Raw genomic sequence first — 25113 nt, forward strand, 5'->3', positions numbered from 1 at the left:
AAACCCCATGAGGCGGTCCTACTGTATCATGGAGTCGCTATGAGTCGAAACTGACTCGATAGCACCTAACAACAACGGAAAGCCTTTTGACCATAGCTCTATGAAACAGACAACAAATTCAAATCTTGTCCTTCCTCCACCCTCTCAATTCTAGAACAAGATGATCTAAGTGTGTTCTAACAATCTAAGTTAACTAGAAAGTTGAGCCTCCATCAACTGAACAGCTGCCATGTACGATACCTTGCTAAGTTCTTTACATGCACTATCTTGCTCAAGTTTCACAACAGATCTATGGGTGTTAAGAACCCCATTTTATCGATGAAGAAACTAAGTGTGAGAAAAATTCACTAACTTGCCCAAGTTGGGTCTGATTGGCTACAAAACCTACGCTCTTAGCCACTACAGTTTATTGTTTTCTCCTGAAAGCTCCTGGGATAGGCAGAATGCATGACTGAAAAAAATGAATAAAGGGACACTGATAAGCTGGAGAGCTTCTAAAAGTAACACTCACTTCCATAAAGTACCAGTGTCTTAGTTACCTAGTGCTGCTATAACAGAAATACCATAAGCAGATGGCTTTAACAAAGAGAAGTTTATTTTCTCAAGGTAAAGCAGGCTAAAACAAAAGCCCGCTGCCATTGAGTCGATTCCAACTCATAAAAAGTTCAAATTCAGGATGTCAGCTCCAGGGGAAGGCTTTCTGTCAGCTTTCTCATCAATCATCCCTTGGACCAGGAGCTTCTCTGCACAAGGACCTCAGGTCCAAAGGACTCGCTCTGCTCCCCGTACTACTTTCTGGGTGGTATGAAGTCACCTCAGAACCCATGCCCCCCACCCCCCCCCTTGCTTCTTTCTTTTGTATCTCAAAAGATTGCCTCAAGTCACAAACCAATCTTGCAGACTGAGCCCTGCCTCACCAACACAACTGCCACCCATTCTCCCTCATTGACATTATAGAGGCAGGATTCACAACATGTAGGAGAATCACACAATATGGGGAATCATGGCCCAGCCTAATTGATAGACACATTTTAGGCGGGACATAATTCAATCCATGACAACCAGGGATCTTTAACGCGGAAAAGGGAAGAACATCCACCACAAGAGTTATTTTCAAAGAGCTGTAGAGTTTCCTCATGGAATGAGAGTAGGTTTATCTTGTGTAGTCACGTCCATGTAAGGAGAGATAAGAGGAAGATGCCGAGAGGCAATTTTGGCCAATATAAAGGAGAAACTTGCAAAGACAAACAGCAGAGTTCAGTGCTTCCGTTCTACTTCCTAGTTTGTTGCATAGTACCTGCAGCCTGCGGTCTTAAAAGCTTACAAGTAACCATCCAAGGCACCACAACTGGCCTCTATTTGCCTGGAGCAACAGAGGAAGAAGGAGAGCCAGGAATAGGAAAAGGAAATGGATGTGTGGCTAACTGCCTCCATGAATAACTACTCCCTTTGCCATGAGACCAGAAGAACTGGATGGTGCCCAGCTATCATTACTGAATGAATTTATCAGTCTACAGAAGAATCCTGATCAAAAGAGGGAAAATGCAGAATGGAATTTCAAATTCTCATGGACTCCAGACTTTCTGGAGCCATGGGGGCTGGATGAACCTCTGAAATTACTGCCCTGAGAAAATCTTTAAACCTTAAACCAAAAATATTCCTTGAAGTCTTTTTTAAACCAAACAATAACTTAGCTTAACTAGTAAAGAATGTCTGCTTTGAGTATCATGCTCTTTTTAAAAAGCTATCTATGTGGGATCAAATTGATAACAGCAACTCAAAAGATTAGACAGGAAGCTTAGGGGGCAGTGAATTTACTAATGGGGGAGAACAATTCAGAAATGGAGGATGAGAATGGTTGTACAACTCAAAGAATGTAACCAATGTCACTGACTTGTACGTGCAGGAATTGTTGAACTGGCATATGTCCTGCTGTGTACATTCTCAGAAACAACAACAACAACAACAACAAAAAAGGAAGGGACTGCTTGCTAAGTATTCAAAGCAGACTGCAAACTGCCATACCTGTTGTCAAGGGGATTCTGCCATTAGGTGGAGGCTACATGAGACAACTGCTTTTATTCCTTTCACCTCAAAAGACTCCAGTCCCCCATGGTACAGGGGGTGAGTGCTTGCTGCCAAACCAAAGGTTGTTGGTTTGAACTCACCCGGTAGGTCCACGGGAGAAAGGCCTGGTGATCTGCTGTCATGAAGATTATCACCTAGGAAATCCCGTGGGGGCAGTTTGCTTTTGCCACTTGGGGTTGCTGTGAGTCACAATCGAAGGCAACTAACGACAACAACAGCAATGTCTCAAAGACTCCAGTATCAAGCTCAACCCTTCAATTTACAAATGAGAAAATGAAGAGCAGGCTCCTGCAACAGCATTACCCGCCCCCCGACCCCCCTTTGCTGAAAGAAACAGATAGTCTCTCTCAGATTTAAACAAGCTCTGTTTTGCGGAATGTCAAAATACCTGCTTAAGATAACTGAAGGCTCCCCTGGATGTCACAAAATCGGGCAGGGAACTCTGCACAACTAATTCTAAATCTTCCTAGTAAGGAAGTCAGAGTTTGTATGCCCAGAGTTGGGCCAGGCTGCTGACGTAACAAACACACACCAGGCATCAGAAGGGTTACTGGGCACGTTTCAGATGGAAATGCCATTCTCCTGAGTGGCCTGCCAGATGTCCCATGTCCCGGGTCAGACGTGTGTCATTCATTAGGGAGTCACTGGGAGCACTCTTAATAGGAGGTCCTTGGAGAGGCGAAAGTGACACCATCCCAACATCCATCATATCTGGGGGACTCACTTAGCAGGCTGCACTGACAAAAACATCTAGTCAGAGGAAACTAACCTTTGAGAACAATCCACATATTTGTGCCTCTAAGCTTAGAATCTGACTGGGTCCAAAAAATGAAAATAATAGTGATTACACTAGAGTGGCTATGTGCTACACACTGTGCAAGGTGCTCTGCACAATGTTCTGAAACCTTACAACCACTCTGCAAGGTAAGGGTTAGGAGCTCCATTTTACAGATAAGAAAACACAGGCCGAGAGAGATTCACACCTAGAATGAGAGAGCCAGGATTCGAAGGCCAGTAATCAATGAATGCCAAAGCCCCACACTGTCTCCTACATGACCCACCTCCATCTGAAATACACTACCGCCAACCCCATTTTATACATGAAGAAACTGACTGGGAGAATAATTCAGTAACTTGCCCAAGTCAGGCCTATCTGACTACAAAACCTGTGCTCTTAGCCACTATGGTTAAGGACTGACCAGTTTGAATCACCTGGTCCTTATGGATAGATGTTTACCTCTACGCTTTATGGTTTCCTTCAAAACATGCTTGATTCTTGATCTTGAGCTAACCAAGTAGATGAACCTACAGTTTATACCAGTACTGCTCTGGGGAAAAGCAGTGCCTGGAATTGGCCTCTGCCTGGCCTCTTGGCTTTTCAAAACAAGACAAGTACTTCAGGGGAAACTTCCAGCTGTGGCAGAGAAGGAAACTACATCTGTCACCTACCGCTGCTCCCCTCTGGAATGGTAACCCCACTCCTTAGCCCCGCAAGTCCACGGTGGCAGGAAAAAGACTGGCATGCCAGCCAAAGAATAAGATAGCCAAGAGAAAGGCTCTTCCATTAGCCTATGAAATGCTTGGGCTCCAGAGCCTCAGGCACACAGTAGGCACTCAACTCAACACACTTATTGAACAAAAAAGCTTCCAACTAATGCACTGGGGTCAATGTTCCTTTATATTTTTTCCAGCTGAGCTGAGAGGAGGGCTGTCTCTGTGGGTAGAGGGAGTTTCTTCTTTTCTAACAATGTGCTGCTCTCCCTATTAGGTGAGGAAGTGAGGGCCAAAAGGTTTTGTCCGCACTTTGAAAGTACCAGATCACAGACATCCCTCACCATCTTTTTTTATTTTTTTAAAAGAAATTACCGAAGGTCATACAGCAAGCTAGCAGCAGAGCTAATACTAGGACCAAAGTCATCTCTCACCCTCGATGAACTTACAATCTAACTGGTAACAGAAGACACAAAAACAAAACAAAAAAACCAACTGCCATCGAGTCGCCTGTGACTCATGATGACCCCACGTATGTCAGAGTAGAACTGTGCTCCATAGGGTTTTCAATGACTGTTTTTTCAGATGTAGATTACCAGGCCTTTCTTCCAAAGGCGCCTCTGGGTAGACTCGAACTGCCAACCTTTTGGCTAGCACCTCAGTGAGTTCGTTAACTATTTGTACCCCTCAGGGACTCCAAACGGGAAGACACAGAACCACAATCAGCAAAGCTTATTCACACCAGTAAATACCAACTGAGCCACAGAGAATAGGTAAGCAGGATTATAAGCACACATGCAATGCCCTCCATGGGCCCAGTCGAGAGGTAGCCACCCTGCCAGGATAAAGAATTTTCTTCCTTCCGTAGAAACAGAAGGTATAAATATTTAGTGACCCCAAGTTGCCAACTGCAAATATTCTCTTTTGGGCCCCATAACCAGTTGCCATCAAGCCTTTTGACTCACGGCGAAGCCATGTGTGCAGAGCAGGACTGCACCCCATAGGGTTTCCAAGGCTGTGACCTTTTGGAAGCAGAGCACCAGGTCTTTCTTCCAAGGTGCCTCTGGGAGTGTTCTAACCGCCAACCTCTTGGTTCACGGCTGAGCACTTAACTGTTTGAGCCACTCAGGAATTCCTCTGGTCCCCATAAACACCCTCATGCATATCAAATTACTTGTCCAGATGTTAGGGTCAGAAACATGGTCACGAAAACTGTATCACCTAGCATAGCCTTTTAAATGCTTGAGAGCATGTCTAATAAAGGAAATAAAAAGCAGAACTCAGGCTGCTGGACTCTACCTGGTTTGTTTGTTATTCTAAAGGGGAACAGTATATGCAGAATGTAGTCTGGCTCTGGGACAGTGTCATCTGCGTGGGGACAATTCTCCCGCTTGCTAGTTCAACTGACAGAAGCAGAGCGCTAGAGGGTCAAACACTAAGTGGTATAGTGGCACAGCCTGGACTAGCTGAAACTGGTATGAGCCTTGGGAAAACGGAAAGTACATTACTATAAGTTCCCCCTAATGCACATGCTAACGTTCTACGTTCAATGGCTGCACCTTTCTGACTGGCAATTATTTCTCTCATATTTGCACCAGGGCCTCAAAAGGACCTTTTCAATGAAGTCAATCATTCATGCCCCAAATGCGTTCTTGGTTAACTGATGCTCCCCCTGCTGGCTGGAATAAAATCCAAGCCCAAGTTTAAGAGAAAACCTGAAGGTCAATTTGCTCTTGCTGGCAAAGTCTACTATCAAAGTGCCAACACTTAGATCCTGTCTACTTCCAGTTGGCAATTAATATTATGACCCAGTTCTTCACCATCTTGGAGCATCTTTATTTAAGGGATGGAACAGGACATAGCACAGAGTCTTGGCCTTCCTACCATCCCAGATCCTCCTGCATGATGGGGAAAAAAAGGCGTGTCATCCCCAAAAACCAAAAACCAAGTCGTTACCATTGAGTTGATTCTGACTTATGGTGACTCCATGTTAATGTTACCAAATAGCACCGTGCTCCATAGGGTTTTCTTGACTGTTATCTTTACGGAAGCAGATCACCAGGCCTTTCTTTGGCAGTGCCGCTGATTGGATTTGAATCACACACCTTTAGGTTAGGAGATGAGTGGAAACTGTCTGTACCACCCAGGGACCTTAAGTCATCCCCTCATAGACCCCCAATAAACTGAGACCATGGGTTTTTGCTCAATAGAGGCATGAGGTCTGAGCCAGCCTGGGTCAATCCTGTTGTGCTTTCAGAATCAACGACTGGTGCGTTGGGGGTTCAGTAGAGAGGAGGGTCCACCCTGCACAATTCAACCACACTGAACTGAGACAGCCCATAGCGATGGGTCAATTTCCATCTGCTTGCCTGCCCTCAAACACTGGAGAAAATGCATTCAGAAGCCCTTTCCCTTTGGAAGCACAGGGGATTGATTCCTGACTGGAGCTGACACAACTCAGGTCCCTCCAATGAGAGTTCAGTATCGCAAGGTGGTGGAGAACAGGCTGGCTCAGAGGAGCATCAGAGCAATTCTCTAGTCTTTGAAAAATAGATTTGGGTTGCCCACTGTAATTTTTTTTTAAGAACAGGTGCACTGTATGCTAAAGCAGAGAGTTAAAGACAGCTTATTTTTATCACCAAGAACACACTACAGCAGTTCCTTGGACTTAAAATAAACCAAGAAACAAATGACACCAGCTCAAAACAATTTCTCAAAGTTCCAGTTGTTATTTCAGTGTCTCCGTGCTTCTTTGTCATCTACTCAACTAGATCTCTACAGCTAGGCACAAACAGCACCAGGCTGTTCTGAGGTGATGGTGTTGAGGGAGTGGACTTTTTAAGATAATAATCAAAGTTCTTTGTTTGCAATGAGCAAACTGACTGGACTGATAGAGTGTTCCAAATAAAGTATGTCTGAATATTGAATACCGCCATCTTTCTTGCAGATTGGACTCTCAAAGCACCCCAGAAGTGGAAGTCAGAAGACCAGGGCTGAAAAATCTCAGCCCATTCGATTAGTGGCTACGCTCTCTTGGGCAAGATGTTCAATCTTTTGAAGGCTCAGCTTCCCCATCTTTAAAACAAGGATAAAAAAATCACATTAAGACTGATTAAAAACCAAAAACCCCGTTGCCCTAGAGTCAGTTCCAACTCACAGCAACCCTATAGGACAGAGGAGAATTGCCCCATGGGGGTTCCTTTACAGAAGCAGACTGCCACATCATTCTCCTGCAGAATAGCTGGTGGGTTCGAACAACCAACCTTTTGGTTAGCAGCTAAATGCTTAACCATTGCACCACCAGGGCTCCTTTAAGGCTGATAAGCGGTATATAAAAAGATAAGAAAAGGCAAATGTATACAGACCAAAGTTTAATAGTGGTTACCAGGAGCAGGAGGGAGGAGCAAAGGGGGAGTTATTGCTTATGGAGTCCCGAGTTTCAGTTTACGGTGATAGAAAAATCACATTAAGGGTAGGGTTGCACAGCCAATTACTGTAATTGCTGTCAATAAATTGTATACCTGTAGAAAGCTGAACTGGTAAAGGCTGATGTGATAGATATACTTATGACAACAATGACAAAAAAAGTAGCCACTGAGGCTGCTTTGTACAACCAAAAAAAAAAAGACTGATAAAAGGAATGAATGAAAAATTGGTGTGAAAATGCCTAGCACCACCCCTAGCATCCAGTAGGTATTCAATAAATAATACAAAAGCACCAAATCCCTGGTATGTGCAGCCCTCGGTTACCGGCCCGGTTCCCCCTCACCCCTCTGCAGCAGCCATACTAGGCATCTTCCAATTCTAGGAACATGCCATGTTTTTTCAGCTGTAAGTGCTATACTGTTTCCTGGGCCTGGAAAGCTCTCCTCGTGAACTCCTCCCTCTTCACCACCTGCCTGCCTCACCCTTAGCTCTCAGCCTCCAACATCATTTCCTGGATTTCCCAGGTGAGGTTAAAACTCCTTACCATACAGGTGCTTAGCACCCTATGCCTCCCTTCTAAGAACATCTGAAATACATGTAAAGACACGTTTAAAATCTGTCATCCCGGAGAGGTAACTTGAAGAACATAACTACCGCATCCTATGGACCTGGCACAATACCAGGCGTACAGCAAGTGCTCAGTAAACACTGAGGCATTGAATTGAATGTTCCCCTCCTAAAAGAATGAACGAGCAGGTGCTTTGGAGAGAAAAACACATCTTTTTATAGATAAAATGTTTTCAGGAATCACAAAATCCCAGGTCCAGTCGGTGTCCCCACCCTATTTTTAAGACCAAGGTATTTATTTGGTCTTAAAGCTTACTGCATGCAATTAGCCTTTTCTGAAGCACACATTCAGAGCCTTTCCTGAGCGGGTTACAAAGAGCTCATATTTCATACCATTCAGCTTGTCTGTCGAAATGCAATGTCTCTCCCAGGGGAGCAAGCAGTCCAATTCCCCAGCTGGTTTTTATTCACACTAGGAACTTTAACTCCGTTCTAGGCCTCACAAAATAAGAACTGTGTCCACACAAGCTGTAACAACCAGCCAATTCATTGAAGCCAATGAAATAAGCCAATTCACTTGGGGGGGAGGTGGGGGATACATACACACAAACTGTCAAACTGGTTACTTGGTGCCTTATAGACCAAACAATGCATGATTGAATTGGTTTGCTTTTCAATAGGTTGTCTTGTCACGTGGTTGCTACTGTGAGTAAAAGATTTTATTATTCTATGTTGTCTTTTTTTATTATTATTTTAAACACAAAAATTAGAATACACCAGATAGAAGGATAAACAGCCAATAACGTCTTCCCTTTAAGTCTGTGGTCAAATACACCACACTCAGCGATCGGAGCTGGCCCCAAAGGCGCATTTTGTGGGGCTAGGTTCCCTCGGCCAGTTTCTTGGCTTTAAAATAGGACCCTGCCGGTCGTGATCTCATCTTTGCAAACGCATGGCACTGGGAGACAGAGACCATGTGCAAAAGCTCCTCTTCGCACAAAGCATCTATTCATGGACCCCACTGAAGTGCAAGCGGAGATTTCGAATTTCATTCAGCTGAGTGCAGAAGGCTCCCACCATGAGGGTGGGTTGCTAAATGGTTCAGCTGGGAAAAGGACCCAGAATGAGAGTCAGCTTCACAGTCTGCACTTTCATCAGTGGAAATGAAAGTGATTCCCCTCACCCTGACTCCAGTTTTACAGTAAAGAGCTAATCTAGCAAATGAGCCAAGGGCGCTGAGCAGTTGCTCTTTTTCCAGGTCGCGCTGGTACCCAACCACAGGCCTTTTTTGTCAGGGCGGTTGCTAGGGTAACAGCTGAGAAAGCAGCAAAGTAGCACCTAGGGTTAAAACCTACACAAAAGGGGACACTTGCATCCCTCAGATCCTCAGCTAGACCCGACCAGTTTTCTCCTTTCCTTGAATACAACATGCCTATTTCACCTTCAAGCCTTTCCTTATATTATTTCTTCAATTCTATTCATTCTTTAAGGTCTAGTTAACTAGTAGTTAACACCAGCATGCAGTATGCTCAGTGGTTTCTGGGTGTTATCTCATTCATTTCTCACAATCAGATGGGGAAGGTGCTACTACTGCCCTCCCCCTTTTGGAGAAGGGATGCAGACATGTGAATCATGTTTCCCAAAGACCCAATGAGGAAGTAGAGAAATTGAGATGTGACTCCCAAAGACTGAGTTCCTAATCGCTGCATACTATACTACTTTGAAAATGCTGGTGGTTCAGTGGTAGAATTCTTACCTTCCATGTGGGAGAACTGGGTTCAACTCCTGGCCAATGCGCTTCATGTGCAGCTGCCACCTGTCTATCTGTGGAAGCTTGCGTGTTGCTACGATGCTGAACAGGTTTTGGCAGAGCTTCTAGACTAAGACAGACTAGAAAGAAAGGCCTGGCAACCTACTTGGGAAAATCAGCCAATGAAAACCCTGCGGATCACAACAGATCACAGGAATGGTGCAGGGCCAGGCAATGTTTCATTCTGTTGTGCGTGGGGTTGCCGTGAGTCAGGGGCTGACTCAACAGCAGCTAACAACATACTACCTTAACCGCCTCCAACATGGACTCTCCACTCTGACCACACACAGCCCTCACCAGGTTGACCACCTATTTTCTGTAGCTCTGTAGGTCTTGCTGCCCCAACTGGGTGCCAACATCTGGGCAAGAAGAGTCTGTGCCATTTCCCAATGATGTCTGGCATACAGGAGTACTAAGTACGTTTTCCATTACCAACTGAAATTGGACTGCTTGGCTCCCCCTCCGCCGCCCCAACTTCAAATAAATACCGTATTGCTTTGTCATGCCAATAAAAATCAAAGGCTGAATCCCCCATGTAGGGGCTGGCTTGGCATTCTCTGCCCTGATGGTAATCTTGCTTTTTCAGTAAAATGAGCGTCAGTCCGTGTTCTCAACAGCGGCAATTTTAATAAGAGGTTTGCTCCAGCAGGGAAGAGAATCAGGGCTTTATCTCTGCTTCAGGATGATAAAGCAGCTATACTCCTTTCAAAGCAGCATTTTCCAAGGCAGGAAAAGACAATTTCACCTTTTACTGCTCTTTCCAAAGCATACTCCTAAACTGACTTCTGGCACGCAATTGCTCTTGGGCCAGAGGTGTCTTTTTTTATTTGACTTGAAGAGGTGTGGCCCACATAACTAAAGATAGCCGGGGAGTGATCACTCTTGCACGCTGACCCAGCGACCCGGGGTAAGGAAGTCCTAGGTTAGAAAGTGCTCTTTACCAGCATAAGCGCAGCTATCTGAGAGGCTCACAATAACCAGCTGGTTTCCGCTGAGCCTAAGTGTGTGTTGTTTAAAGCATGGCTTGTTCAGGAAAGTGTCTTAAAAACACTATTTTCAACAAGTCTTAAGTATGTAGCCAGAAGCCAGACAAATAGTTATAATTCACAGTGTGCTATTACGCCACCTTCCTAACTCTCAGGTGTGCACACACCCCTACAAATGACAATACTGTCAGCATTCAGATCAGCTGTTCTGGCAACAGCCCTCCTTGGAGTGGAGGAGGAAGAGAAGAAAGCCAGATTTTCCAAAATGTTTGGATTCCAGTATCGTTAAACAGGAGAGCTCTGGGAAAATAATGGGAAGCAGGTCAGGCCCATTTTCTGGCTTCCCTTTTTTTTTTAAGTAAGGACTGTTCGCAATGGGTCTGCCTCAACCAAAGTTTGGAGAACAAAACACAAAATGCAGATGAAGGAATCCAAGTGGAAAAATAAGCCAGGAATTCAAGCAGAAAGAGAAGAATGCTTGTGATATTTATTAATATTCAGCAGGGAGGGTCAGGGGGAGGGGAACAGAACAGACACAGACACTGCCCTGCCCTTTTTGACACTGCACAGGTAAGAAAATTCTGGCTACTCCCGGCCAATGGCTAGGGAGTACTCTGTATGCAATCAAGGAACATGGAGTGGATACACCTTCCTTGAGGGGCCGTGGCACCCTGTTCCTCAATCTCCGATGGCCTTCTTAACCAACACAGCTACGGAAGTGACCTCCATGTTCTACTTTACAACAGAACTGTCAGCTCTCAAGACAGCCTGCACGCCAGACCTTCTGATTTGGTCTGTCTTGTAACCTGAGGCAGCGCAGTGGTTAAAGCACTTGGCTGGTAACCAAAAGGTCGGCGGTGCGAACCCACCAGCTGCTCCGAGGGAGAAAGATGTGACAGTCTGCTTCTGTAAAGATTACAACCTTGGAAATACTAAGATGCAGTTCTACTCTGTCCTACAGGGTCGCTATCAGTCAGAATTGACTTGATGGCATTGGGTTTGGTTTTTTTTTGCTTTTCTGACAACCTAAGTTTTTGGCAACCTTTTTTTCCGGAGGTCCTGGAATACTTCTAGACAGGAGCCTTGCATTCTCTGCTACTTTATAGAAGGGAGAGGCGCAAACGCTTTCAATGCTGAGAAAACATTCTGTGTATCACCATGCTGGTTTACTGTTGCTGGGTGCTGGCAAGATGATTTCGACTCATAATGACCCCATGTGATGGGAGTAGAACTGCCCCGTAGGGTTTTCTAGGTTGTAATCCTTACTGGGGCAGATCATCAGGTCTTCCTCCTGCTGAGTGGCTGGCTGGGTTTGCAGCCAAGCATGCAGCTGAGCACTTAACTGTTGTGCCACCAGGGCTCCGTGCTGATTTAGGGGTATTACACGACATGGTTCAGTTGTGGCATCTCATTGAGATGACCTTCTCTGAAACAAACACAAAGAGGACTTTCCCCTGTTAAATGGCTAAAACACAGAATAAGTTGGGAAATACTGTTTCTATCTCAAAGTCTAGGCCCAGGGGACAGAGTGCTGCTTACAGAGGTGTGCCTTGTAAAGTGCAATTCTCTGCAAGAGACTTCAGCTGCTGGTGCTGCATGGGGGAACGTTCCTTCTTCCAACAGAGCGGGCCTGCCAGTTATAATGCATACACTGTATTCTTTCTTTCCCTTTCTCCTCCCTGCCCTACTCGTGGTCCCTATATAAAACCTGAGGCTCTTGCTGACGGTGAGAGTGACTCGCTTAAGGCTAAAATAACGGAAATACATGCACTTCAATTTCACAAACACCAGATAGGTTTGTAACTCGCAGTAGCAAGATTCTTACTTTTCGTTTATGGGCTGGAAGCCCCCCCTTCACTGATAAGTCCACTCTGTATTTTCATGCAAATAACGCAAGCACTATGCTAGAACTGTTTTTACTTAATCTCATCGTTTCTGTGCGTTATATGCATATAGGGCACGATTTACATGGACATGTTAAATACGTGGAATGTTAGTTGCAAAAAATACTGTAATCTCAAAAGCTACAACCTTCACAGGTCACTTTTGTTTTTGTTAGGTGCTGTCAAGTCAGCTCTGGCTCATAGTGTCCCTATGTACAACTGAACGAAATACTGCCTGGTCCTGGGCCATCCTCACAATCGTTGCTGTTTGAGCCCACTGTTGCAGCCACTGCATCAACCTATCTTATTGAGGGTCTTCCTCTTTTTCGCTGACCCTCTACCTCATCAAACATGATGTCCTTCTCCAGGGACTGGTCCCTCCTGATAACATGTCCAAAGTACATCAGACAAAATCTTGCCATTATTGTTTCTACCTTTTCTCATAAACAGAATGTATGTGTCATAGCAGGAGGCGGAGGCACAGAATTCTGGATTCTGGTGTTTAAGGGAAGGAAGATGGAGTGCATTACCATGGGCTTGGCTACTTGTCAACACACCGATGAGTCCTACCCCATCTCATTTTGGTAATTAATAAACTATTGTTCTGGACGAAGGCAACTCAGACTCTCCAAGGTCCTAACTACTTGAGAGCTGCCAGTAATCACTGAGATACTGCTAACTTTTTTATGCTCAAACAAAGAGTAAACACACACACATACACACATACACAGCACCTTTTTACCAGAATAAGTTGTCCTTGACCATCATCATCCATCACTGAACTCTCATGAAGACACCACGCAAGCCACTCGCATGATTATGACTCATTCCTAAATCCCAAATTGGCCTTACCTTAGTGTTCCTCCTTAGACTGCGAAGAATGTTCCTCCTCCTAGGGTCTTCATCTGTTTCATATGGAATGACAGCGTTGTCCCCTTTATAACCTTGGGACGCCTGATCCTCCTCTTTCTTCCGGATGGGCCCCAGCTCATCATCACTCCCCACGCTGAAGCTGGTTCGGTAACTAGCAAACCTCCCCAGGCGGGTGCATCTCGTCCTGTACAGCACAGGCTTGCTCACAATGGACACCTTGCGGCCTCGCTCTAGGGAGCTGGTGTCCATTTCGCTGTCGGAACCATTCCCGCTGCCGTTGGACTGGGCTTTGTTGATGTTTCGAATGGTGATGATTTTGCCCTGGGTGCTGTCGTGCGGCACTGAGTAGATGTTTTCTTCTTCATTCCTTGGCTTGACCACAGCATCCATGGGTTCAGCATAATCAGAAGGATCAAACCCATCCAGAGGTAGCCAGGTGCTAGAAGACACAGACTTCCTCTGCCCATCTCTATGACCTTGGTCTAAATAGGACAGATCCCCCTTTGTGATTTCAAAATGGACAGGAGGCTTTGGTCTGACTGGTGGAGGTACTTTGTTGTTCAATTTACTCTCGAAGTTGCTCATGAAGAAAGACAGCCCATCGTTCCCCTCCAATTCCATAGAAAGCTTGGAATGGTCTTTGGACAGAGAGGGCAGTGATGTGTCTTCTCGAAACATGCTATAAGATGGGGGCTCAATGTCTTCTTCAGAGTCCTGCAGGTTTGAGTTGCAGAGAGGTGAGCCTGCCCGGGGCGAGTTGAACACCTCTTCTGTGGTGCTGCAGGCTTCAGCAGCATTATCGTACATGTGTGTAGCCTCGATGATGTTCTTTTTCTCCACCACATCTTTAAAGAAGGGGTGAAAGAGCTCAAGTTTATGCTGGGGTTGGCTACAGGGGATGCTTGTGAACCTTCCATCAATTTCTTGCGCAATCTCCTCGCCCTCAGTCAGCTGTTCCCGACTTAAGTCGTTGTCCAGGACATCAACAGCGCCATCAGTGAGTGCTACGAGCTGAACGGGGATAATATCCTGCACTTCACAAAGAAAGGCACGTAACATGGCCAAGGAGGCCTTACGTTTGGCGGAATAAAAAACAATGTACCCATGAACCAACCGGCTTTTTCTGATGCTAAACGAGGAATGGTATGAGAGGATAGACAGTTCGATGCGTTTCTTATGTAGTCCGATTGGCAGTTCAAGTAAAACAGAGTTGTTGCTCCCACAATGGGAAGATTTACAGGTTTGGGACTGAAGGACAGGAAAGAGTATGTCATCTACACTAAAAGGATCCCCACACATCAGACACATAACAATTCGCAGATCAACGTCAGCCAAATCTTTGATGCTAGCAGTAGAACTGACCAGGTTTAAGTTACGCTTAGAGTCCAGAAGTCCTTTCAAAACTTGGCTAATTTGCTTTTCATTAATGTTGCGTCCATAGCCAATGCCAGCAGACGCAGGGTCGAGAAAGACACATTGGAGTTTGCTCGCAATCTGCTGGCCTTGCTGTATTAAGCTATGCAGGGACTCTCCACTGGTGTCTCCTCTCTTGTTAACCAAAATTAGTGTCAGGGGAAGGTGGACCAAATGGTTATCTCGCCTGCCGAGCGTGGACTCTCTACTCTTCTCTATACTCTCCACCACGTAGGATAGAGATTCCTTTGAATTATAGAGACAGAGACAGCCATGGGGTTGAAATGTTGGCGTCTGGAAAGAGTTGACTGGAAGCCGGACATTACCCTCGATGGGCCTCAGGGAAAGCTCATACATTTTACCATCTATCACATACTTGTCATCATTTGTACAAAGAGCTCGAATCTCGTTGGCTAACTCTCGGGCAAGGCCATCTTTGCCCAAGATGACCAAGTTGATCCTATCGATGTTGGGATCAGAGAGTGAATTTTTCTGATTCCGGTCAGATGGTCGGATGAACCGAGAACTAATCAAGTGCTCGATCTTAGCATCCGCACAGGCCGGACAGCTGGGGCATGTTTCCTTGGTTGGGTGGTACACAAAGTGAATGTGCTTCAGAATCAGGGCATCACGCTCTGCTTGGAGCTTCTGCAATGCTTTAAATCTCTGTTCCTCCCCCAGGACATCCTGAATGACACCCATCTTCTCTTTGCTGGGCTTTGCATCCAGCTCCAGCTCGTAAAACAACTCAGAGTATTCTAAGAGCAGCTCCTGAAACCCCTCCTTGGCTCTGTCTATAATCTGCTTTTGGTGTTTGCTATAAATATCCATATATACGGACTCTTCCAGCCACTGGTAGAAATCTTCGTTCATAATAAAACTGCGGGCCTCTTCCCAAGGCTTGCCAGGAGTTATGAAGGGAGAGGTCTCCAGGTTTTCCTTAAATGCCCTTCTCATCTCGGCTCTTTTCCTCTCGTTCCTCAGCTTTTCTAAGTGGGCCTCGTACAGCTGCTCCGCGGGAACTGTATCCATTATGTCAAAGGGAATCCGCTCATTTTCCATGTTGTCAATGTGGCTGGTGGTGTCCCATGGCGTCTCTTCAAGCACGACAAACCACTTTAAGAATTCTGGCTTGGTTTCCAAGAGCTTTTTGGCTTTTATGCAGCTTAGGTGGTCTATTTCATCTAGGTTGGGCGTAAGAGCTTCAAAGGCTAGCGGCAGGGCAGCCAGGTATAGCTTTCTCCGGCGCTCAATGTGCTCATGCTTGAGGCGGTGGATGTGCTGTAGAAACAGCTTCTTGGCTTTCTGAGTCCCTTCCAGGTAGACATAGTCCTGGTACTCTGGCGAGGCCTGCATCTTTCGGCTGACACTCAACCAATTCTCATTGTGATTTTTCACAATGCGGCTCACCAGCCACTCATATTTGTCTTTTGCAGTTGCGATCTGCTGACTCTGCTGCTTGAGGGCTTCAAAATAGGGAATGATTTTCGTCTTTCCCCGACTTTTATCGATGAGTTGCACTAAGGTGCTGAAAGCCAAGTCCACGTTCACATTAGATCTGGCCGAGGTCTCCACAACCTGGAGGTTCTTTTTGCTTAAGGCAAAAGTATGTGCATCTCGAATGTACCGCTCGACGCCCTCATCACACTTGGTCAGGACCACCACTATGGGCTTTTTTGTTTTTGCAAGCTGATTGTAGAGATTGGAGACAAACTTGAGCTGGTCATCAAAGTTCCTATTCATGCCCCTGCTTACATCAATACCAAGAAGAAAACCATCCACCAGTAGCTTCCCATCCGGCATTTGCTTCTGCTCAAAGTCCTGCTCCAGCCCCAGCTGGTCAGTGCAAAAGTACATGAGTTTTTCGGCGGATGCGAGCTTGGTCGCAGCAGCTCTCTTGATATAGGGCTGCAGGGCCGTGCTCCGATGAGGTTGGAAAGTCTGGTCGTCGATAAATTCAGTCTGTTCCACAATGTGCATTTTACATTCCACACAATCCTCCAGAGAACGGCTAACCTCTCCCCAGTAGAGAAAGTGGTCATTATTGACCACTCGCCCACCAAAGTCACTGGTGCTAAGGACAGAGGTATGGTCCAAGTGGAACTCATCAGCACTGGGGCGCACGAAGCGATTGCACAGACAAGACTTCCCGATGCCACACTGGCCCTTCTCCTTCTCGGTCCCAGACAATCCCACCACACTGATGTTGTAGGTGGGAATGCGGACATCCTGCTTTCTTGCCATCATCATCGTCGACACATCCTGCCACAATCAACCACTTCCGAGATCAGATTAGTGTTTTCCAGTGGACCTGAAGGCTTCCCAACATCATCAGTGAGGGCCGAATGCTCGAGCAGTGAAGCTGTCAGGTCCCATGGGGCTTGCACACCAGCACAAGGTCAGTTTTCGCTGTCTCTCATCGCCAAATAGTCAACATTTCTTCCTACATGGAGGGAAAAAAGGAAAACTATCACCATCATAACTTTAAAACCCAATTATAAATATTGAACTATGACAAAAACCAATTTTTTAATTCCACGAATATTTAGTAAACATCTAATGTGCCAGACCGTATGCTGGGTGAAAACATAATAGTGAATGAGACTGTCATCCGTGTACCCCACAGAATTACAATCTAGTGGAGGAAGACATACGTAAACAGCATGATAAGTGCTAAAATAAGGGTGGGATGACTCCCGCTGGCCAAATTTGGGACCATTTGCACACCAAAACAATGAAGTACAGTAGCAAATTATAAGAGCCCTGTCGGCGCAGTGGTTAAGCATTTGGCTGCTAACCAAAAGGTCAGAGGTTCAAACCCACGAGCCGCTCCAAAGGAGAAACATGTGGTCTACTCCTTTAAAGATTACAGGCTTCTACTCTGTACTACAGGGTTGCTGTCAGTCAGTATCAAATCAGCAACAACAGGTTTTTTTGGAAACGGGATGAATTATAACCCACCGGAAAAAATAGGAATACAAGTCCACACACTGGATAGGGCAAGGATCATCAAAGGATGCTAAATCTGAGGGGTAAATTTTGATGAGGAGCAGGACATTTGCACAGAACTCAAGTGTCTCCTAAGAGACTACTTATTAGTTGCACAAGAGAGAAACAAAATACAACCTACTTATTACACAGAGACGAAATCGTGTGACACTTGGGGCAGGTGCTCAAAATCAGCATCACCGGTAGCAGGCAGAAGGACATCCTGCGTCTCCAGATGTGACACACTGAGGAGGAAGGGGCACTGCTATGGAGTATGACAGCCTGGAACGCACAGTCTCAATGTGATCACAAGGGAACATCAGAGAGACACACAAAATGAGGAACATATTAACAAAGGAGGGGGAGGCTCTGTATTTTTTCCAAAACATATCGTCATAATAGACAAAGAATGGCTACTAAATGTTCCAGATTAAAGGAGACTCAAGAGACACGGTAGCGAAGTGCTGGATTCAGTACTGGAGGGGAAAGGCCTTTGGGTATTTCCTCAGGAATAGGTCAGTTAACAACACGGGACTATGAATGGGATACTAGATAAAATAATTTTATCAATATAAATCTATGACGTTGATCGCTACCATGTGAGAGAAATACACATTGAAATATTTTGGGGAAAAGAGTCGTGATGTACGTAACTGGTCTAGAACTGGTCCAGCAAGAAAAAATTACGTATATATACTGAGAGAGGGAAAGCAAGCAAATGAGGTGAAATGGCAGCAATACGTTAACTTGGGTAAAGTGTATAGGAATACCGGTGGTGCAATGGTTAAGTTCTCAGCTGCTAATGAAAGGTTGGCGGTTTGAGCCCATCACTTGCTCCTCGGGAGAAAGATGTGGCAATTTGCTTCTACAAAGATTCCTGCTGTTGCTAGGTGCTGTCCAGTTGGTTCCAACTCATAGTGGCCCTATGTACCACAGAATGAAACGCTGCCCGGTCCTGCACCATCCTCACTATCTGTCTTAGTCATCTAGTGCTGCTACAACAGAAACACCACAAGTGGGTAGCTTTAGCAAACAGAAGTTTATTCTCTCACAGTCTAGTAGGCTGGAAGTCTGAGTGTAGGGTGCCAACCCCAGGGGAACACCTTCTCTCTCTGTTGGCTCTGGAGGAAGGTCCTTGTCGTAAACCTTCCCTTGGGCTAGGAGCTTCTCAGCACAGGGATCCCAGGTCCAAAGGACACGCTATTCTACTGACTCTTGTTTTTTGGTGGTATGAGGTCCCCTTGTCTTTCTGCTCCCTTCTCTCTTTTATATCTCAAAAGAGATTGGGTTAAGACACAACCTAATCTTGTAGATTGAATCCTGCCTCATTAACGTAACTGCCTCTAATCCTGCCTCATTAACATCATAGAGGTAAGATTTACAACACATATGAAAATCACATCACATGACAAAAATGGTGGACAATCACAATACTAAGAATCATGGCCTAGCCAAGTTGACACATATTTTGGGGAGACACAAATCAATCCATGACACTATTATTGCTACGTTTGAGCCCACTGTTGCACCCACTGCGTCAATCCATCTTGTTGAAGGTCTTCCTCGTCTTCGCTGACACTCTATTTTACCAAGCATGATGTCCTTCTTCAGGGGCTGGTGCTTCCTGATTAACACGTCTAAAGTACATCAGACAAAGTCTTGCCATCCTCACTTCTAAGAAGCATTCTGGCTGTACTTCTTCCAAGACAGATTTGTTGGTTCTTCTGGCAGTCTACAGTATATTCAATACTCCAACACCATAATTCAAACGTATCAATTCTTCTCTGATCTTCCCTATTCATTGTCCAGCTTTTGTATGCATATGAGGCGACTGAAAACACCATGGCTTGGGTCAGGTGCACCTTAGTCCTCAAATCGACATCTCTGCTTTTTAACACCTTAAGGAGTTTTTTTTTTTTTTTGCAGCAGATTTGCCCAATCCAGTATGTCATGAGATTTCCCTACTGCTGCTTCCATGGGTGTTGATTGTGTATCCAAGTAAAATGAAATCCTTGATGACTTCAATCTTTTCTGTTTATCATGATATTGCTTATTGGTCCAGTTGTGAGGATTTTTGTTTTCTTTATGTTGAGGCGTAATCCATACTGAAGGCTGAAGTCTTTGGTCTTCATCAGTAAGTGCCGCACTTTCAGCAGGCAAGGCTGCGTTATCTACATATCGCAGGTTGTTAATAAAACCCTGACACACACCTTTCCTCATCTGAAACCACTCAGTATCCCCTTGTTCTGTTTGAACAACTAACTGCCTCTTGTCTACATACAGATTTCTCATGAGCACAATTAACTGCTACAGGATTCCCAGTCTTCATATGGTCCGCCTTTGCATAGCCAATAAAACACAGGTAAACATCTTTCTGGTATGCTCTCTTTCTGGCCAAGATCCATCTGACATCAGCTACGATAACCCTCGTTCCATGTCTTCTTCTGAATCAGGCTTGAATTTCTAGAAGTTCCCTGTTAGCGTACTGCTGTAATCACTTTTGAATTACCTTCAGTAAATCTTACTTGCGTGTGATATTAATGATACTGTTCGATATTTTCACACTTGGTTGGATCACCTTTCTTTGGAAGGGGCATAAATGTGGATCTCTTCCAGTCAGTTGACCAGGTAGCTGTCTTTCAAATTTCTTGGCATAGATAAATGAATGTTTCCAGCACTGCATTGGTTTCTTGAAACAAATCACCTGGTATTCCATCAATTCCTGCAGCCTTGTTTTTGCACAATTGCATTCAGTGCAGCTAGAACTTCTTCCTTCAGTACCATCGGTTCTTGATCTTGAAATGATGGAATGTCAACCAATTCTTTTTGGAACAGTGACTCTGTGTATTCCTTTCATTTTCTTTTGATGCTTCCTGCGTTGTTCACTATGCTGCCCGTAGAATTCTTCAATATCACAACTTGAGGCTTGAATTTTTTTGGTTCTTTCAGTTTGACAAATGTTGGGCATGTTCCTCCCTTTTGTTAACTTCAGGTCTTTGCATATTTCATTATAATATTTTACTTTGCCTTCTCAAGCTGCCCTTTGAAATCTTCTGTTCAATTCTTTTATGTGATCATCTCTTTCTTTCGCTTTAGCTACTTGATGTTCAAGAGCAAGTTTCAGGGTCTCTTCTGACATTCATTTTGGTCCTTTCTTTCTTTCCTCTCTTTTTAGTGACCTTTTGCTTTCTTCACGTATGGTGTCTCGATGTCATCCCACAATTCGTCTAGTCTTTGACCTGTTAGTGGTCAATGCATCAAATTTATTCTTGAGATGGTCTCTAAGTTCAGATGGGACATACTTAAGGTCATACTTCAGTGCTCATGGACTTGTTTTAATTTCCTTCAGCTTCAACTTGAACTCACATATGAGCAATTGATGGTCTGTTCTTCAGTTAGCCCCTGGCCTTGTTCTACCTGATGATATTGAGCTTTTTTATCATCTCTTTCCACAGATGTAGTTGACTTGATTCCTGTGTATTCCAACTGGCGAGGTCCACATGTAGAGTTGCAGTTTATATTGTTGAAAAAGGGTATTTGCAATTAAGAAGTTGTTTGCCTTGCAAAATTCTATTAGGCGATCTCCGCCGTCATTTCTATCACCAAGTCCCTATTTTCCAACTACTGGTCCTTCCTCTTTGCTTCCGACTTTCACATTTCAATCACCAGCAATTACCAATACATCTTGATTGCATGTTTGATCAATTTCAGACTGCAGAAGTTGGTAAAAATCTTCAATTTCTTCATCTTTGGCATTAGTGGTTTGTGCGTAAATCTGAGTAATACTCACGTTAACTCGTCTTCCTTCAAGGTGTATGGATATTAATCTATCAATGACTGCACTGAACTTTAGGATAGCTCTTACAACTTTCTTTTTGATGATGAATGTGATGCCATTCCTCTTCAATTTGTTGTTCCTGGCATAGTGGGCCATATGATTGTCCAATTTAAAATGGCCAATGGCAGTACATTTCAGCTCACTAATGCCTAGGATATTGATCTTTATGTGTTCCATTTCATTTTTGAAGACTTCCAATTTCCCTTGATTCATACTTTATACATTCTGATTATTAAAGGATGTTTGCAGCTGTTTCTTCTCTTTTTGAGTCACATCAGCAAATAAAGGCCCTGAAATCTTTACTCCACCCACGTAAGTAAGGTTGACTCTACTTTGAGGAGGCAGTTCTTCCCCGGTCGTATTTCGAGTGCCTTCCAACCTGAGGGGCTCATCTTCCGGCACTATACCAGACAGTGTTCTGCTGCTATTCATAAGGTTTGCACTGGCCAGCTCTTTTAAAAGCAGACCATCAGGTCCTTCTTCCTAGTCTTAGTCTGGAAGCACCACTGAAGCCTGTCCACCATGGGACCCTGCTGGTATTTGAAATACCAGTAGCATTACCTTCCAGCCACCATAGCAACACGCAAGCCACCACGGTACGACAAACTGACAGATATGTGGTGGCTGTAAAAAAAAAAAAAGAAAAAAGATTACACCCACGGAAACCCTATGGGGCAGTTCTACCCTGTTGTACAGGGTCGCTATGAGTCAGAAAATCAACTTGATGGCAACAGGTTTTTATGCTACAGTCGTCTTTTATGCTACTTTTATTTTTGAAACTTTCTGTAAGTTCACAATTACTTCCAAATAAAAAGTTTTAAGGATGTGGCTGTGGGATACTCTCCCTGATAAGAATGTAAGCTCTGTGAGGATAAGGCCCACGCCTGCCCTGTTCACTTCTGTGTCCCCTGCTTATGGCCCAGTGCTTGACACATTTAGTGAATGAATGAATGAAGAGACAAGCAACTCTTCGAGCAAATATTAAAGGGTCCCCAGAGCCAGCCTTTTGGATTTAGGAGAATCTTTCTGGAGGAAGTTTCATCTCAGGTGAGACCTGAAGTACGTATAAAACACATTTTTGATAGAAGCACTGAAAAGTGCAAAGACTCCTCCCTCCCTCCTCCACAAAAAAGTACAATCTATATGGGGGAAGCAGCTGCAATAAAGTGTATGTGTTGGGAGCAGATGGGTTAGATGGATTAGCAAATAAGCAGGAACCAGATTTAAGCCACTTTAAGAGTTTGAAGTCTTTTCTGAAGGTTACTGGGAACCACAGAATGCAGCTATTAAATAGCGCCTTAAAGGGGCTACAGTTTGAACAGCTGAAACAACGAAATGCTTAAGTTGTCTTGCAAAAAGTCTTTAGCAACTTTCTGGCTGAGAAACTAAAATATGTAGCCTTAGCTGCCTCTACACAAGTGTCTTCCGGCTATACAGTTTATGCTGTACGGCCTTTTACTCATAGGCTCAGATATGACTGTGCAATTGCTGAACCTGAAGCCAAATGAACAGTCCCCTGAGACAATCACAAACAAGAGAATTAAAAATAAACAGCAATTTTATTCTGAAACTCATTTATGCCTGGAAAGAACCTAGCATTTCCACCACCTTGATGCTTTGTAAGCCTATCTCCTAAAAAATGCTGCAGGAAGTCTGGCCACCACCCATTATTCTCAAGGGGGGAACAAGGGGACAACGGGAGGGACAGCATGGTTATGCCCTATGAGGATAACCTCAAAAGGTCACAGACTTTTTCCAAACATCCACATTTTCCTCTGATAACCCAGAAAACCAAACTCCCTATGGAAATAAGATGTGGTGAGCTGTGGTCTGTACATATCGTTGGACCATTTTAAAAAGGGAAATTTCAGTGACTGTAAGCAATCCCTCCAGGTAACCTAACGGCAGGTCCCAAAGAACCAAGTTCCAGACTTCAGCAGGATCCAGTGAAGAATCCACGGAAAGACAAAAAAATAAACCTTCCCCATCATCTACTTCCCTAGGTGGCTGTTTATGTTAACAAAATTTTCAGATTCTTATGAAGATCTACCACCGCCCATTTGTCAGTTTGTCGGACCGTGGTGGCTTGCACGTTGGAAGCTATGCCACCAGTATTTCAAATACTTACAGGGTCACCCGTGGTAGACAGGTTTCAGCAGAGCTTCCAGACTGAGACAGACTAGGAAGAAAGGCCTGGAGATCTACTTCTGAAAATCAGCCAGTAAAAACCTATGGATCACAACAGAATACTATCCAGCTCGCCTGCACTGGTCCCATCATCAGGAGGGATCAGTCGCTGGATGAGGCCATAGTATTTGCTGACGTAGAGGCCACCGAGGGCAAGGGAGACCCTTAGTGAGATGGACTGGCACAACAGTCGCAATGATGGACTCAAGCGTGCCAGCGATCATGACGATAACGCAGGATCAAGCAATGTTTCGTTCTGCTGTATACAGTCGTCACAGAGTTAGGAGTCAACTCAAGGGCAGCTTTCGATTTATTTATCTATGAAGATCTAAAGCAATTAACACACATCCATCCTCTGGTATACCTGAACAAGAAAGATTTGTACAAAATCGAAGTGCTTTTGCACATTACTCTGTAGCATACATATTGAATTTTGTTTCAACCCACAAATAGACTCAAGTTTCCCAGAGCCTCAAACAGGAACACTGAGTAAAGTTTGAAGGAAAAGTCATGGGTTATGGTGCAGTGAATTACTCAATGTCACCCTTCTAGACACAGTCTTTGTGACTTCCACACAATGACTGGGTGGGATTATGCAAATAAGGTACTTCTGGCCCACCAAGGGGATTAGACAACCTGCTAATAATGCAAATAAGGTGTGAGAAACCCTAACAAGGTGATTGGTCAGTTTTGCCATCCCTCTGGGCTTAAAATGAACCAATTCCAGAGGCTGGAGGGGGGACCTCGCTACCATCAAGAGCCAGGAGCAGAGTACATCCTTTGGACTCAGGGTCCCTGGGCCAGGAACCTCCTAGACCCAGGAGACAGAAAGAGTCCTTGAGAAGTGTCGGCAAGCCCAGCAGAGAAATGGCAGCAACAGAACCAGGAGACTGACATGAGATGGCATGGTGGGGTAAGCCCACAGAGCAAGGGGGACGCAGTCAGTATGCTGACCCACAGAGTGAGACAGTTGAGCACCTTTGGGTAGGAGGCTTACTGGCAGAGTGGGGTGCCTCTGGTACTTACTGACAGAGCTAAAGAGCTTTGTAACACTCTGCCCTCAGGCAGGGCAGAGGCTGGGCTGAGAGGCCCAGAGCTGAGAGAGAGGCCTCCCTGCGAGCATAGCTGAGAAGAGACTGTCTTGATCAAAGAACTATATCCTGAGTCATCCCTGATTCAGAATTGTACCCTGTTACTTCCCTAATAAATCCCATAATTGTGAGTATGGTCTGAGAGTTCTGTGTGGCCACTGTAACGAACTGTCTAACCCAGTAGAGAAGTACAAAGTGCCGTGGGAGGGACGGCTGGTGGCAGAATTGGTAAAAAGGTTTGCATGTGGAGGTATGTGTGACCTCCGCCTCATAAGAATCAGCCTCGGGCTGATGATCTTTATTCTCTCTCCCCCTTGTCAAGTTAGACAGGGAGGCCTCACAGCCACCACACCATTTTTTACATGGGTGCTCAAGTAACAGAGCCCTTGTCTATCAATCCCTCATCCCAGTGTACGGCTGGTCTCAAGGCCACCCACGTGACCAGTGTGGAAACACAACTTGGCACAGTGGT

General features: G+C 44.9%; 1 protein-coding gene across 1 annotated transcript in view; it reads right to left on the bottom strand.

Annotated features, from left to right (window-relative positions):
- ARHGAP35 (Rho GTPase activating protein 35) overlaps nt 1-25113 on the bottom strand; it is a 137202-nt gene that overhangs the window by 66177 nt on the left and 45912 nt on the right. The window contains exon 2 of the mRNA XM_049899807.1: nt 13104-16980. Within this exon, the coding sequence (XP_049755764.1) occupies nt 13104-16787 (3684 nt within the window). The 5' untranslated portion in view covers nt 16788-16980. The remainder of the gene's footprint in view (nt 1-13103; nt 16981-25113) is intronic.

This window comes from Elephas maximus, chromosome 11 (genome assembly GCF_024166365.1).
Source record: "Elephas maximus indicus isolate mEleMax1 chromosome 11, mEleMax1 primary haplotype, whole genome shotgun sequence".
NCBI lineage: Eukaryota > Metazoa > Chordata > Mammalia > Proboscidea > Elephantidae > Elephas > Elephas maximus.